This window comes from Microtus pennsylvanicus, chromosome 10 (genome assembly GCF_037038515.1).
Source record: "Microtus pennsylvanicus isolate mMicPen1 chromosome 10, mMicPen1.hap1, whole genome shotgun sequence".
NCBI lineage: Eukaryota > Metazoa > Chordata > Mammalia > Rodentia > Cricetidae > Microtus > Microtus pennsylvanicus.
Window position 1 is genome coordinate 28,768,349 of NC_134588.1, and position 15,527 is coordinate 28,783,875.

Consider the following 15,527-nt stretch of genomic DNA (forward strand, 5'->3'; position numbering starts at 1 on the left):
TATACATTCTTATTTCTGAAGTCTACATTTCTATATTCTTATTCTTGGACTCTTCGGTTAGACTTGTCTTTTTAAACACAGGATCACAATGATTTTAGAACAGGCTACTATAACCTACAAATTTACAGAATTAGCCATAAAGAAATAACAGGCAGACCTAAATAAAACTACCAAAAACTCAAGCAGAAAAACAGAACATTCTGACAGAGAAAGCAAACTCTAAAAGAATATATTTAGAAAGACTTCTTACCAGCAGGAAATGTGGAAGAAGTCAAATTTAACCCCGAACAGCTCCCACAAGTATTATACAAACCAGTCATTTCATCTAAAGCAAAATACACAAAACCAAGCTGCCAAGCCACAGAGGCCAATATCTCCCTAATCCCAAAGGCCCTTAGAGTAGGTTAATTACAGATAGAATGATGACTACTCAACATGGGCATTTTTGCTTTGCGTGACACATTATAGTTGCATATAAATGAAGAGGAAAGATAAGTGATGTATTCTTCATTAACACATGTTCTTTACTAAAATACTGACCGCAGATAATAAAAGAGCTAGCTGAGCAAGTCACAACATAAACAATCTAGAATCTAGGGAAAAATCTTAGACAATATGATTTGAGAAACAGCAGAAAGAACTGATTTAGATAGAGATGCCAGTCTTACTTTGGTGCATGTAGAATAAAAATAAAAATAGCAGTCTTCTCCCTGATTAGGCATGCTGGGTAAATTCTCAGGCCAGAAGCGGCTTTTTGGAATAAGCCACTGCTTCCTCAAGGTGAAGACCAGCTCCAACTGCTCTTGAAATGAACTTACTCTTCCAATGACAACTCAACCACAGAAATCTTCTTTAAAACGTAATCCTGAAAAGGGGAGACAATGAATTAAAATACTTCAGGTAAATTCTTCCAACCTCCTCCTCCAATGCCTAAGACACCACACTTGTAAAACTAGATTTTAATTGTATTAGCAGGTGCTTACCACACAGAGCCTTATAAACAAGCCAATCATGAGTACTGTAAACTCCCAATGTCAAAATTTTTGTTAAGGACAGTTATGCCCTTTTTTATTTTTTTAATTTTCTATTGTGCTTGTTTCGTTGTTTCAGTGTAACATTTAAATAAGTACCGCTAAACACATGATCTACATTTTAGACTAACAGGTTACTTTGTACAAAAGACTTGCCAATCTTTAGCTAAATGAAAAAAATTCAAATATCTTCATAAGCATGTTATATCAGAAATATATAATTATTACTAAGTGGGAAAATCCTTACTTAAATAGAATATTAGTGAAACAATCATTTTTGAGAACATTTAAGGGTTAGTCACTAAGATAGTGAGAGCAAAGAAGTCTTCCAGGGCAGACCCACGGAACAGCGACAACACAACTAGAGTCTAGCCACTGTCCCTGTCAACCTCTGAACCCACACAAAATGTCAAGAATGCTGCTATAAAAGCAAAATCATGCTGTAAGAGCATATGTATGTGGAAGGCGTCTCTACAAATTCTAGTAATGCTGGATAAATCCTGGTTTACCACTCCAAGTCAAGTAAACCAAAGCCAATCATTAGTAAAGTAATCCCTAATCCAAGAATTGTCCATCAAGATGAAAGCTAGCCCTCAAGCCAGAAATCTAAGTTAGAAGCAACAGTCTTCAACTAACCATGTAACAAGATCTTTAAAATGTATATACCCATATCAAGTGATATCACTCTACAACTTACTCAAAGGATAAAAGGACAACAAACACTCAAGAAACAGCACAAAAGAAGTCCACCACCATCGGCTTCTGCTCAATCCTTAAGCAGCACACAGATGGAAAACATATGTACAGAGGAACTACTAAGGAAAACAGGAAACAGTTGAAGGTTTAGGGACGTGTCAGACTATTAATGTTGAAAAAGAAAAGTAAATCAGAAGGAGAAAAGAAAAGAAAGAAAAGAGCTGACGGAGTAAGGATTGGGGACAGCATAATGGATACCAGACCATAGCATTCACAAAGTAAGAAGCTGCCTCAAAAAAATGAAAGTAAAACCAAAAAAGAAATGTTGATGAGGACATTTATGAGCAAGGAAGAAATCTCAAAGAACAAAAACCACAATGGTGGTAGTTAAGAGAGTAGGATAATTATTTTACTTTGAAAAAAAAAAAAAACAAAACCCTTTCTTTTTAATGCTATGTGCATGACAGTTAAGAGTACTGGCTGTTCATCCAGAGGTTCTAAGTTCAATTCCCAGCAACCACATGGTGCCTCACGAACATCTATAGTGGGATCTGACGCCCTCTTCTGGCATAAAAGTGTACATGCAAATAGACCACTCAAAATAATTTTTTATTGATTTTTATTGAGTTCTACATTTCTTTCTACTCCCCCCTTCAGCCCTCTCCCAAGGTCCCCATGCTCCTAATTTACTTGGGAGATCTTGTCTTTTTCTACTTACTACTTCCCATGTAGATTATATCTATGTATGTCTCTCTTAGGGTCTTCATTGTTGTCTAAGTTTTCTGGGAATGTGGTTTGTAGGCTGGTTTTCTTTGCTTTATGTTTAAAAACCACCTACGAGTGAGTACATGTGATAACTGTCTTTCTGTGTCTGGGTTACCTCACTCAAAATAATGTTTTCTAGCTCCATCCATTTTCCGGCAAAATTCAAGCTGTCGGGGCTGGAGAGATGGCTCAGTGGTTAAGAGCATTGCCTGCTCTTCCAAAGGTCCTGAGTTCAATTCCCAGCAACCACATGGTGGCTCACAACCATCTGTAATGAGGTCTGGTGCCCTTTTCTGGCCTGTAGACATACACACAGATAGAATATTGTATACATAATAAATAAATAAATATTAAAAAAATTCAAGCTGTCGTTATTTTTTTTTTCTGCTGTGTAAACGTACCACATTTTTCTTATCCATTCTTCAATCAAGGGGCATTTAGGTTGTTGCCAGGTTCTGGCTATGACAAACAAAGCTGCTATGAATATAGTTGAGCACATGTCCTTGTGGCACTATTGAGCATCCTTTTTTTTTTTTAATAGAAATAATTTAAGGAAGGGTACATACGCCTAGTGGTACACACTGGTAGGTAATTCCAGTGACTCAGGAAGTTGAGGCAGGAAGATGGTAAGTTCAAAGCCAACTTAATGAAAGATTTTTCTCAAAACGAGTAAAAATAGGACTGGGGAATACAGCTTAGTGGTCAATTTTTGGCCCAGCATCCCCAAGACCTCAGGTTCATCCTTGGGAGTGTTTTAATAGTTGAGAGAGATCTACCACAGCTGACCAAACAGAACAGTTATGAAAACATGAACTACATTTTGGAGGGAGATTATTTGCAACCTATACTGCAAAATTCCCTCAAAGTCAGGCAAAGTATAGAGAGATTAAACTTAACTTTAACAGAAAGAAAATTTTATATATATATATATATATCTGTAACCCTGAGCTTCCTTGGCTTTTGTTATGTAATAAATAAATCAATAAATCGACAATAATATCCAATACAATGGCAAAATCAAGAAACAAAAAATTGCTAGTAATCTAATATCATAAAAATCCTAAATCAAAGCCAGGTGGTGGCGGCGCACGCCTTTAATCCCAGCACTTGGGAGGCAGAGGCAGGTGGATCTCTGTGGGTTGGAGGTCAGCCTGGTCTACAAGAGCTAGTTCCAGGACAGGCTCCAAAACCACAGAGAAACCCTGTCTCAAAAAAAGCAAAAAAAAACAAAAACAAAAAAAAACCTGTAAAAAAAAATCCTAAATCAAGTCATATAATAATAAATTTATTAAGTATTAAATGGAAGCAGCAAAAAATATCAGGCTGCTGAGAAAAACAAGGTGCCTGTTCAAAAGAAAACAGCCTTTTCAAATAGGACACAAGATGAGCTGGACAGTTAATGTTGGAGAGAGGGGGCATCTTCAAGAATACAGCACTAATACAAACAAACCACCACAAGAGGGAAGAACCTCTCTAGTGTCTTTCCTCAATTGCCATCTAACCCAGGCAGTTAACAGTGGAAATACAACACACTTAGATCACACACAAGATAGGGCCCAGAATCCAATGCGCATGCCCAAGATAGAGCTAAACTCTTCAAAAGGACCTAGCTTCAATTCCCAGCACCCTGTGGCAGCTCACAGCTGTCTGTAACTCCAGGGGATCTGATGCCCGCTTTCTAGCCTCCACAGGCACCAGACATGTGGTACTGAGTCATACATACAGGCAAAACATTGTCCCATACAAAATAATTAAAATAACAAGAGACAAAAGGGTGTGTTACATGAAATTTCAGGGAATTCAATGCCCAGACCCTGGAACTCTCAGAAGCAGGAGTGGGGCAGGCAGAGCAGAGAATGAGCCTGGCTGACTGCCTTTCCAGACACTTAGTGGTAGACCTCTACATAAAGACTACTAACAAGTGACACTCAGACCTCTCAAACACAAGCCTAGATAGCAGGCATCAGATCTTAAAGGAAACTATGATCATAGATTGAGTCTTATTTCATTTTTGAAAAAAATCTCAAAAAGTATATACCATCAATGTCAATGCATTCTTGGGGGAGGGGAGGTGGACATTATTTAAACAAATGTTCCATTAATAAAAAAATTAATGCGAGAAAAAAAGAACAAAACTATGCCACACACTTTGATGTTTCAAAAGTTTTTGTTGTTTGAAGAGATCTCAATACAGTTTTGCAGGCTAACCAAACCTGTTATCCTTCTGCCTCTACTTTCCATTTGCTAAGATCATGGATCACGAGACATATCCAGCTAAAAAAATGTTAAGAAAAATTATGATCCTAATGAAGATATCCTAAGTAAAGGACGAGCTAAGTTACCTATCATATAGCAGAAAGAGTGACAGTGCATGACCTGAACGGTTTATTACAGAACTAAGAATGGTTTAATTTAGGAAATAAAAACTAAAAATAATGAAAACAAAATGCTTAAGATGACATCAAAAAGAAAAGTATAATGGCTAAATAACCAAGTCAAAATGCCAACACTCATTCCTGATTAGGGATGAGGAGAAGCTAGAAGACAGGTCAGTGGAAAAAGCCCTTGCTCACACAAGCATGAGGATCTGAGTTCAGATTCTCAGAATCTAAGTAATTACAAACCTGTAATCCCAGGGCTCCTACTAAAGATGGAAAGGAGAGACAGGAGAACCCCAGGGATCTCTTCTGGGCCAGTTAGCATGGCACACAGAGGTGAGCCAAGACCCTACCTGAAGCAACATCCAAAGTTCTTCTCTGACCTCTGCACAGATTCATGTGTGTGCACAGATGAATGATATACACACCTCAAGCAAGCACACACATAACACAAAGAAACTTTGGTGTTAAAAAGTGTGGTGATACATAGGTCTTCCTCAGCTACATATTGAGTTGAGGCCAGTATGGGCTTTAAGAGACGCCCTGGGTCAATAAAGACAAAATAAAACCACAAAGAACTCCAAGCCAAACAAACCTTATCTACTAGGAAATTACAAGGAACTACAACTACCACCTCCCCTCCCCCGTTTTGAGACAAGGGCTAAGGGTTCATTTATTTCAGGTTGATGAAGGATCACAGGTATGCAACCCATGCTTGGTTTATGCTGTTACTGGAACTAACCCATGACTTTATAGATATTTGGCAGACATTGTCTAAGTGAGCCCCTCACACGGGTGTGTGGTGCACACACAAAGGAATACTCTTCACATCACTCAACTCCAATACAGTATTCTAGTCTAGGCATGAGTTTGAGCAACACAAAACTAAACAAACCAGGGGGCAGTGGGCACGCCTTTAATCCCAGCACTAAGGAGGCAGAGGCAGGCGGATCTGAGTGGAGACCAGTCTGGTCTACAAGAGTCCCAGGTCAGCCAGGGCTACACAGAGAAACCCTGGGGCCCACGGGAGTGGGGAGGATGGGGACGGACAGGACAGGAGAAGATCATTTGAGACACACACACACATACAATCCAGTGCCTGCAAATTACCAAACAACAAACAACTAGAAAGCATGGAAAACAGCAAAACTATAAATAAGAAAGATACCCTCAAAACAGTAAATTTGTCCCATTCAGGTAACAATTTGGAGTAAGGCTATGAAAGATGAAGAAAATGAAGCAAGCAAGAACCATATTAAATATAAAACCAAAAGCTGAGCAGTGACTAGGAACAGAAGACCTGGATAATTCATAATTGGGACAATAGAGGATTAAGGAAATTACTTCACCAACCGAATAAAGAACATCTTGAAAACAATTCAAAATACCAAAGAGAATTTCTTCCTGCAATTCGAGACTGTAAAATCAACTATCAATAACTGAGAAAAATAAAGGTCATTTAAAGAGAACGGAAGAAGGTTGGAGAGATGGCTCAGAGGTTAAAGTGCCCGCTGTGTAAGCACTAAGTTTGGATCCCCAGGACCCATAGAAATGACCACACAGGCATGGCAGTCCTCGTCTAACAAGTCCATCCCTGAAAGTGTTACAAGGAAGCTCCAGAACAAGCTAGCTGTTCAGATATCTCCAAACCAGTCTATCACTGAGATCTGGGTTTGACTGGAAGACAGATAGTGGATGAGCCTCAACATAATCTTGAGGCCTCCACATGTACCCCACACACATGCAAGCATGCATACACACATACATACTACACATGTGAAAATGGAAAGAAAAAAGGAATGGAAGAGTTTTGCTCTACCTGATACAGATTAGTATAAAAATAGTTAAATGCAGAACACAAACAACTATACAAATCAGCAATGCAAAAGGCAATAAATTTGGTTATAAAAAGTTTGAAATTAACAATAAAGCCAGCTACTTGGGGAAAAAAAATGTCTCCTTAAAGTCCCATAATGGCATAAGTATCAGATCCTTAATTAGAATACTTTTTTTTTTTTTTTTTTTGATTTTCGAGACAGGGTTTCTCTGTAGCTTTTTGGTTCCTGTCCTGAAACTAGCTCTTCTAGACCAGGCTGACCTCAAACTCACAGAGATCCGCCTCCCTCTGCCTCCGGAGTGCTGGCTAATTAGAGTACATTTAATGTATATTAAAAAAACATTCAGAACTCATAAATGCACTTAGCAAAATGACAAGCCACATCTGACAATGTCTCCCCTACTTGCAGAGGGGTTATGTCATGTAACTGTAATCCTTAAACAGCATTTAAATATTAGCTTATAACCAACTACATATTGAGTAAAAATCTTTCCTATAATACTAAAATTAAAAACCACTAACAACAAAAGTAATAAAAAGAGAAAACATTTATCATCATCTATTTAACATTTAACATCTATCAGCAAAATAGCCAAAGATTTGCTATCTTTACTACAAGGGATACAATCAAGAGCATCCACAAATAAGCCAGACCTCAGCTGTTTAGTAAATTGTTAGTTCTTCAGAGGGCAAGGTAACTGTTCTATTAATGAACTGGCTCTAAGTTCACACAGATATGTGCATCAAACTGTTACTGGATGCAGGGCTTTTGTTTACCGTGGTAAAACCTTCAGTACCGCCCAGTGAGTTATACATTACATTATGACACATCCATACAGTGAAATACATACTACATAGCTACTGAGAAAACAAAACAGAGCCACTTGTATGGACAAGGAGCTATTTGGTAACAGATTAACAATGCTTTTCTCCAAGGAAACAGAATTATAGAACTTCTTATTGGCTCCAGGAAGAAGAAAGAAGAAAGTTAGTTTCCAACCAAAAAATTAAAAGCTTATAAAAAAATTTACAAGAGAAAAAAATCCAAACAATGGCATTTGAATCTGTTATTAGTCCAGCATGCCCTAAGTTACAGTGTTTACTCCTTTCATAATAAAAGGCCCATCCCCACTTACATTAGCTGGTTGCTCTCAACAGGAACATCTGTGTCTTCACTGAGTTCCAAGCTATTACGCCTGTAGGTCGAACCAACACTCAATCCATGAATTAATAATAATGAGGTAGAAAGAATTTTCTTCCTCACATTGCCAAGGAAACCTCTCAGCCACAATTGAAACACAGGACGTGTTTTTAAAACATCTTTAAAACATCTCCCAACTCCTGGAAGATCAAGTCCATTTGCATAACCTCTGTCAGACTGGAGACAGCTAGCATTAGTTATCTCCTCAAAAACAAAATGTTCATTTAAAGATGAACTTGAGAGTCAAAGAATAATAATAATAAAAAAAGATTCCATCTTCCATAGCTGAGCAATACAATTAAAAAATAAAAAGATGAAAAAAATTAAAAAACGAAAAAACAAAAAGCAAAAGCAAAAAAACACCACCAAAATTCAATAAGATCCAATTTCAGGTCTTCAAGATTTCTTCACCTATTAAGAAAAAAAACAGAAACCTTCCCCCATCTTTATTATCTGTATAATAAAAGCATACTGTATGTAAAAATATAAAGTGTTTTATGTATATAATATGCACATACATATATATTAACAGGCTTATACACACACACGTACAGAAATAAAACATTTGGGTAATTATCCTTTTAAAATATAAAAGCCTCCAGATTTGGGTTCATTACAAAAATAGTGAACTTACTCTTATATCAAAGTACCATGAAGCTAATGCTACTGAATTTTACCCAGCCACAAAATCAAGATGAAAAGAAATCCATATATATGGATACACTGGTATTTATGTCAATGTCTATGATATGTATTAACAATCATTATCAGGGAGTGTTTAACCAAAAAAGGTAGAAGAAAATAGTTACAGAGTAACTACAAAGTGGGGCAGCCAGCTGAAGAAAGCAGAGCAGCATTATAGCCATCCCCAACCAGCTCAGGCAAAACACAGACGCTAAAGGAAGCTACTTCTCCTCCTTTAGAACAAGAAAAGCATCACTGGCATGGCATTCAATGCTGGCCCTGCAAGGGCTTGTTGATACACTAGTTCCAAATTCTTTACTATTGATGGTTATAGCTAAAGATGTCACTCCAGTTGGTAAAGGGGTAAATTTGGGGAAGATGAAATTTCACTTCACAATGAGTGGTACATTCACCATTTAAGAATTTAAAAATTAAAAAAAAAATTACTTCAATACACAGAAATGAGTATCAAAACCAGCCCAGTAACAAAGCCATTTTGATTCTTATGTAATAAATACTACATACTTTCTAGGCTAAATCTTGCCAAATACTATCCAAGACAAAACTAAAATCAAGACTTTAAAAAAAAAAGTGGACACCTTTTACTCACACTTAATACTAGTCAATTTTCCAGGAATTTTTTGGGCAGGGAATATCCCCAAATCTAAAATGAAAAAAAGGAAAAATTGGGATCTCACATTAGTTATTCAGTCTGAAACATCTAACAGACTTAATAAAAGTCATTATTTTCTGGCCTGCCACTCAGTCACAGAAACAGACTCCGAGTGGAAAGGAACCAGTAGGGCCACTGAGATTAGTTCACTCATTTCAACAACGCTGCCTAACACAGTAAAATATAACTGTTTAGTTCAGTTAGTATAGTGGCCCAAACTTCAGTTAGGAATACTATGCTATGGACCATAAAGTACCCTTTAAAAAAAAATGAACAAACTATAGAAATATTCTCTGGGAAACTCATACTGGGTTTGCTATTTTCATGGGATTTGCATTCTAAATACCAATTGATATTTTTCAAATAACATTTAATGGTTTTTATTAATAGGTTATACAAAGACACCTATATAATTCCTTTTTTGTACTATATTACAAAACTAAAAAAGTCGTTTTTATGTAATTGTTTTGTAATCTTTCCCTTTCATACAGACTTAGTCCTAAATATCAAGGGCAATTTTATCTTATCCAGTCATTTGACAATATAAATAGACCAGTATGAGGTAATTATGAATTTCCAAAGATGAAATAATTTTGTGGGTTTATTCTGTCAAGCTGTATCAGGGTTTTAAAGAAATAAAAAAAAAATAGGGAAGGGAAAAAATATGTTAGTGCAGCCACTAACACATTCTAAACGCCTTTGTGCTCACAGAAGTCCTGAATCACAACATTTAAACAAATCACTGATTTCAGAGTAATCAAACCTCCACGTTGGAAGAAACGTTTACTCAAATCGTTCAGTCTACCAACCAGATACACCTAAGCCCTTCAGAGCCGCACTGTATTTTCTCATTAACACTCTTCTCGTTCAACTAGTATGACACTTTGATAGATATTAGCTACACTGAGTTACAACTGTGGAATCTTCAAAGTTAATCTTCATTTTATCATCATCATATTGCCTCTGCCGAGTTTTCAGCCTTTTTGTACTTTTAGATTTCCCCAGGTTTTGCATTTTTGTAAGACAGGATCTTAAGATGTTGGCCCGGCTGGTCTCAAACTCATGTGCCAAAGTTATAACCCAGCCTCACCAACTCAAATAGCCAGGAATACAGGCACCCATGACCACACCCCAGCTGTTTTTTTAAAAGAATAAATAGTATGACTACATATAATAACAATAGCAATAAGATATAGTTATATAGCAAAAGCTGCTTATTTTAAGTAGAAAAAGAAAGAAGAAATTAAGGTAATATTTCTTTTTCATTGTTCTGAACAGCCTTATTTTCAGGGTTGCAGCTCAGAATCAATGTAGAATAGTCATAGTTAACATTCTCCAAGTTCATTTTCAGAAATATCAGCTGTTCTATATTATCAAAGTCCATGTTCATCATCTGCTTTGGATGAAAGCGGCTGTTTGTGGTAAACATGCACTCAGATTGCCAACTACACATGGGGCAACTCAGATACTGAATGGCAACTTGGGTTAAAGCTGGCCATATGCTCACCTTCCTCTGCCAGTAAACCAAAGGGTCATCACCTCCTGAGAGCTCTGAATACTTCTCTTTGAAGTATTCATCCACTACTGCTACGGCACAGGGGAACAAGAAGCTTTTGCTTCCAATAGCAGCACTGTCTGTGGCTGAGCTATCCATAGAACCTGAATTGGAGGTGCCTTCTTTTATAGAAGCAAATGAATCAGTTCCTAATCTAACTAAAGAGCCGGGAGCTTCCGAGGTTGCAATTTGGTAGGCCCCGGGCGAAGATTCCATATAATTACAAACCTCTTCTGCAAGGATCTGTTTGTAAGTTTCTAAATCAGCACCTTGAGGGAAAAAGTCTTCCAAACTGTTCTTAAAACAAGGATCTAACAAAGTAGCCAAGATACAATGCTTGGATTTGAGCATGGCACTTAGTAGGGCATCAGTTTCAAGTTTCAAAGATAAACTGTCCACCAGATTGAGAGCCTGAGTAATACCTCTGACTTGAAAGTCTTCTCTGAGCCTCTGCAGGGAAAAGAGGAGATGATGGATTAGGGGTAGCACCTGATTCAATCCCGTGGTCTTTACACTCACTTTCTGGGTGGCCTCCTCAAATGGCTTAAGAATATCACAAACGTATGTCATTAGAGTCCATTGAAGGGAGGTAAGCACAACTCCACTGGCTCTACCCAGACTGTGGTGAACAGAGTAGCAATGCTCTAAAAGCCATTTTAACATATAAAAAGTAGAAATCCAGTGGCCAGTTTCATCCTGCTTCAGATTCTTCCATGGAAGCTGGTGATCATTTTGGAACTCTTGTAGTATCTGGCGGGCTTTGACTGAATGGCTAAAATGATGACAGGTTTTTCTGGCAGCCACTAACATATTCTCAATGCTTTTGTGCTCACAGAAGAAGTCCTGAATCACTATATTTAAACAATGCAGGAAGCATGGCACATGGGTAAAACCACCACTTTTGATTGCATGTACCACATTAGAGGAATTGTCAGAAACAATGAAGCTAGGGATAAGGAAATTAGGAGAAAGCCACAGACCAATCTGGTCATTTAATTCTTGTAAAATGTTAGTTATCAAACAGTCTTTGGCTAATCCTGTAACACAAAGTACTGCCCACTTTCTAAAATTGGGGGTCCTACCACTACTCGGGGAAGATGCAGTTTCCAAAGAGACCCAATGCACAGTCACAACGAAATAGTCAGTGGAAGGGTCATGGGTCCATATGTCAACAGTCAAGTGGATCTTCTGGCTTTGAACATTCTCTAAAGTTAAGAAAATTTGTTCTCTAACAGAATCATATAACTGAGGTACAGCTTTGGTGAAAAAGTAAGTCTCCGAGGGCAATCTATAGTCAGGAGCAACAATCCGTAGGAACCTCTGAAAAGCTGGGGTTGAGAAATAGCTGTAAGGATGCATATCTTCCACAATCATCTGAATAACTGCCTGGCTTATCTGACTGGAAGCTGCATTTTCACAAGGTGCTGGTGTTTCTCTCTCTTGTACACACACCAGATTACCTTGCTCAGCAACAGGAACAGGACTCTCAGATCTGTTTTCAACTTCTAAAACAGGAGGTTCATCAGTATCAGAGTCACTAAGGTCCTCAGCTGTTAAATCCTGGCTGCCTGATGACTTCTCTCCATGCAAAGTATCATTCAAGAGATCGCTGCTCTCAGTCTCAGTCTCATCTAATCCGTTTCCAATAGCACCATTGTCTTTGTTGGCAACTGCCCAATGGATGGGATGTGTGGCCTGAAGGTGTCGTTGAAGTGTTGATGTTCCTAAGTGGGAACCTGGCCTACCCCGGCTCACACTTCTTTTACATATGTTACACACAGCTCTTGAGATGTGCTGAGGATCAGTATAAAAAAAATTCCAAACTGCAGATGTCTTGGCTCTGGTTCCAGGAATTAAGGCATGCTTGACAATGTTGCTTTTGATGAGAAATCTCCCTCTTTTTGCCCTCAGGGCATCAGATGCTGATTTATCACGTTTCTTACCCATTCTGTTTTCATCTAATGAATCAGTAGGAATATACTCAAAGCTTCCATTGCTTTCAGGAGAAGAAGGAGATAAAGATAAATCCAAGGTAAAGTCCTCCTCCCCATTAGTGACTCCATACTTGTTGGCCCTGGTCCAGTGAGGAGAATGCCTTGCCTGCAGATGTCGTTGAAGAGTAGACGTACCAAGATGGCTGCCTGGCTTACCCCTGCTGACACTTTTCTCACACAGGTTACAAATAGCTCTCCAAGTGTACTGGGGGTCAACATGAAAGAAGTGCCATACAATGGAGGTCTTGGCTCTGGTACTAGGTAGATAAATTTGCTTTTCTATATTGCTCTCAAAAAGACTTTCTTCATCTTGCTCAGGGGCACTGGAAGCTACCAAAGCAGGGGCATCTGCAACAGGTCTTCCAGACCCCAAATCTTTACTAAACTTTTTGGCAAGGATCAGCTTTTTTCGGCGTCTTTTCCCCTTAATTCGCAAGCCCTTCTTTCTTTTCTTCTTAGCAGGCAATTTTGTCTCTTTATTCACTCCTTCGGCCACCATTTTTTCCTCTACCACATCATCTTCTGGATTTGAATTAATGGAAACACATCCCAGAATCCCAGCATCACTAAAAGTACTGCATCTTCTGCCAGGAGAAATCGAGGAAACTGGGCCACTTAAAGTACATACACTCATTCTCTGTATCTCCAAAACCTGTACCAGAACCTTTCCGTGGGTTCACGACTCCGGCAAACACACAGCTGGCCCTCTCCACTTGCATTACCTTTCTTCCAGTTTCTATGGAGAGTCAAATTCCCTTTCAACCAATGACTTCCAAGCCAGGTTATTTTTGGAGGAAAAATGGCAGCAATGGAGAACATTCCCAAACTCTGTCTTGCAAGGCTTTAGTAGAGTCCTTTAAACTTTCTGAATTCAAATAGTCCAGTGTCCTCATGTTATAGAAAAAACAACTGAGGCCCATTTTCCCACAGTCATGGAATCTGGAGCAGCTAAGGGGCAAGTCTTCCAAATCAAAGGTTCATATTAAAGCTGCTGTATCAAGAACTTCATCTGCTGAAAATGCCTTCAGTTTTTAAAATATGTACTTTTAATGAACCCACATGGCAACATTTATTTTCCATTAATTTGGGGATTGTTTTCAGGAATTTCACTTAAACAGCGCATCATTCAACAGTCCTCATTTTGGACTGTGATTTGCCAATACAACCCGAAAAGTCAATTATGGACAGCTAAATCAGACTCCACACAGTGGTCATTAGCAGTGAACTCTAGCTGTGTGCCCTTCCTGTTCTGACATTCTGAAATATGTAGGTGACTGAAAAAAAATTATCTGGAAATAAAATTTTAAAACAAGGTAACAAACTATAATTTTCATTTACATCTTCTATCAAGTGTTCATATTTTCAGACTGAAGCAAAGCGTTACAGCCTGTTCGCAACTCACAAATCGGACCATCTATGAGGAACAGAACTGAAGAGAGCTTTAAAACACTTCCATTCCTTTTCCGTGGACTCCCCCCCTCCCATGCCCCCAATACCAACACGTTTACCCTACGAAAGCATGGCTATCACTAGCTCCACAGCCGCCTTCTCAGGGTTCAGAACCAAAGCCTGGTAGATGTCAACAAAACGAGCCTTCCCATAGGGATCCGCACCGATTATGGGCGTCTAAGGGGTGTTCTTCATTACGGTCTCACCAATCCTACAAGAACGAAGAGTCCCTGTAGCTCTTGACTTCGAAGATGAGGGCTGGGGCGGGAGAGTAATCAGGGTGGGGAATGGCTACAGGACACCAGAGATCGACTACGTATGTGGAATATGAGAAAAATCTCCAAAGTAATAGGAGCCTAGAGAGGAATGAGAGTAGGTAAACTCGGGTCCAGGCACTCGATTTAGGGAGTGAAAACCGGCTAACTAAAACAACTGATGCTGGGACGAAAGCAACCTAGTAATTTGTTCCCGCTCAGGGGGTCCGAAACAGTCACTCTACTGGGGCTACCCGGGAATCCCGGTTCGGGAACACCGGATGTGGGGGGAGGGGAAGAGGTTGGTAAGAGAGCAGGCGCCGTGGGGGTGGGGCGGAGTGGGTGGGGGTGGGGAGGGTGGGAAAGTGAGCTGGAGTCTGGCTAGGAGCCTGGCGGGCCAGGGCCGCGGGCGGGAGCCCCGGTGGCTGCCGCGCTGACGGGCCCAGCTCGGACTTCCCGGGCTAGGCCGAAACTCGGGCGAGGGGAGGCCGCTGCCACTCCCCTCGCCCTCTCCTCACCCCCCAGGCCCCAAGTCACCCGGGAATCAAAAAACGGGTCTAGTTACCAGAGAACAGAAACTTTACCGAACCGATGACACTGTCTCCGGTTCCCGCGTGCTGCCACGTCTTTCTCTTTCCTTAGCCACGGCCGCCCGCCGTCCTCACAGCAGCAGAACAAGCAGAAACCTAAGACTGCCAGCGTCAAAGATGGCGCCCGGCTACAGGCTGGGCTCTAAGGCTGGGCCAGTAAAAGTGCCAGCGCGACGCAAAGCGCAGGCATTCTGGGAGTTGTAGTTTCCTCTATGAGGCGAGCCTTAAGATGGCTTCTTGGGTCATAGGGTCGTGGCGCTAGGGAGGCAAGCGGACGTGACTATTTCTCTGGACCCTGGTGCCACTCAGAAAATTCCTCTTCACAAAAGTATTTGTTTTGGCCGGGCGATGGTGGCGCACGCCTTTAATCCCAGCACTCGGGAGGCAGAGGTAGGCGGATCTCTGTGAGTTCGAGACCAG

The 15,527-nt window shown here is 39.8% G+C and overlaps 1 protein-coding gene across 11 annotated transcripts in view; it reads right to left on the minus strand.

Annotated features, from left to right (window-relative positions):
- The window catches only part of Zc3h11a (zinc finger CCCH-type containing 11A), a 37,878-nt gene extending 22,628 nt beyond the window's left edge, over positions 1 to 15,250 (minus strand). Inside the window, exons 1-5 of one of the 11 annotated variants that reach the window (XM_075987992.1) lie at positions 15,083 to 15,237; positions 14,428 to 14,474; positions 9,203 to 9,256; positions 7,844 to 7,903; positions 669 to 865 (exon numbers count right to left, since the gene is read on the minus strand). In XM_075987992.1, coding sequence (XP_075844107.1) covers positions 669 to 722 — 54 coding nt within the window. In that variant the 5' untranslated portion in view covers positions 723 to 865; positions 7,844 to 7,903; positions 9,203 to 9,256; positions 14,428 to 14,474; positions 15,083 to 15,237. Of the gene's footprint in view, positions 1 to 668; positions 866 to 7,843; positions 9,257 to 14,427; positions 14,475 to 15,082 lie in introns of all 11 variants that reach the window. The other 10 variants (XM_075987996.1, XM_075987990.1, XM_075987987.1 and 7 more) reach the window with 10 other exon arrangements.
- Between the last annotated feature and the right edge of the window lie 277 nt (positions 15,251 to 15,527).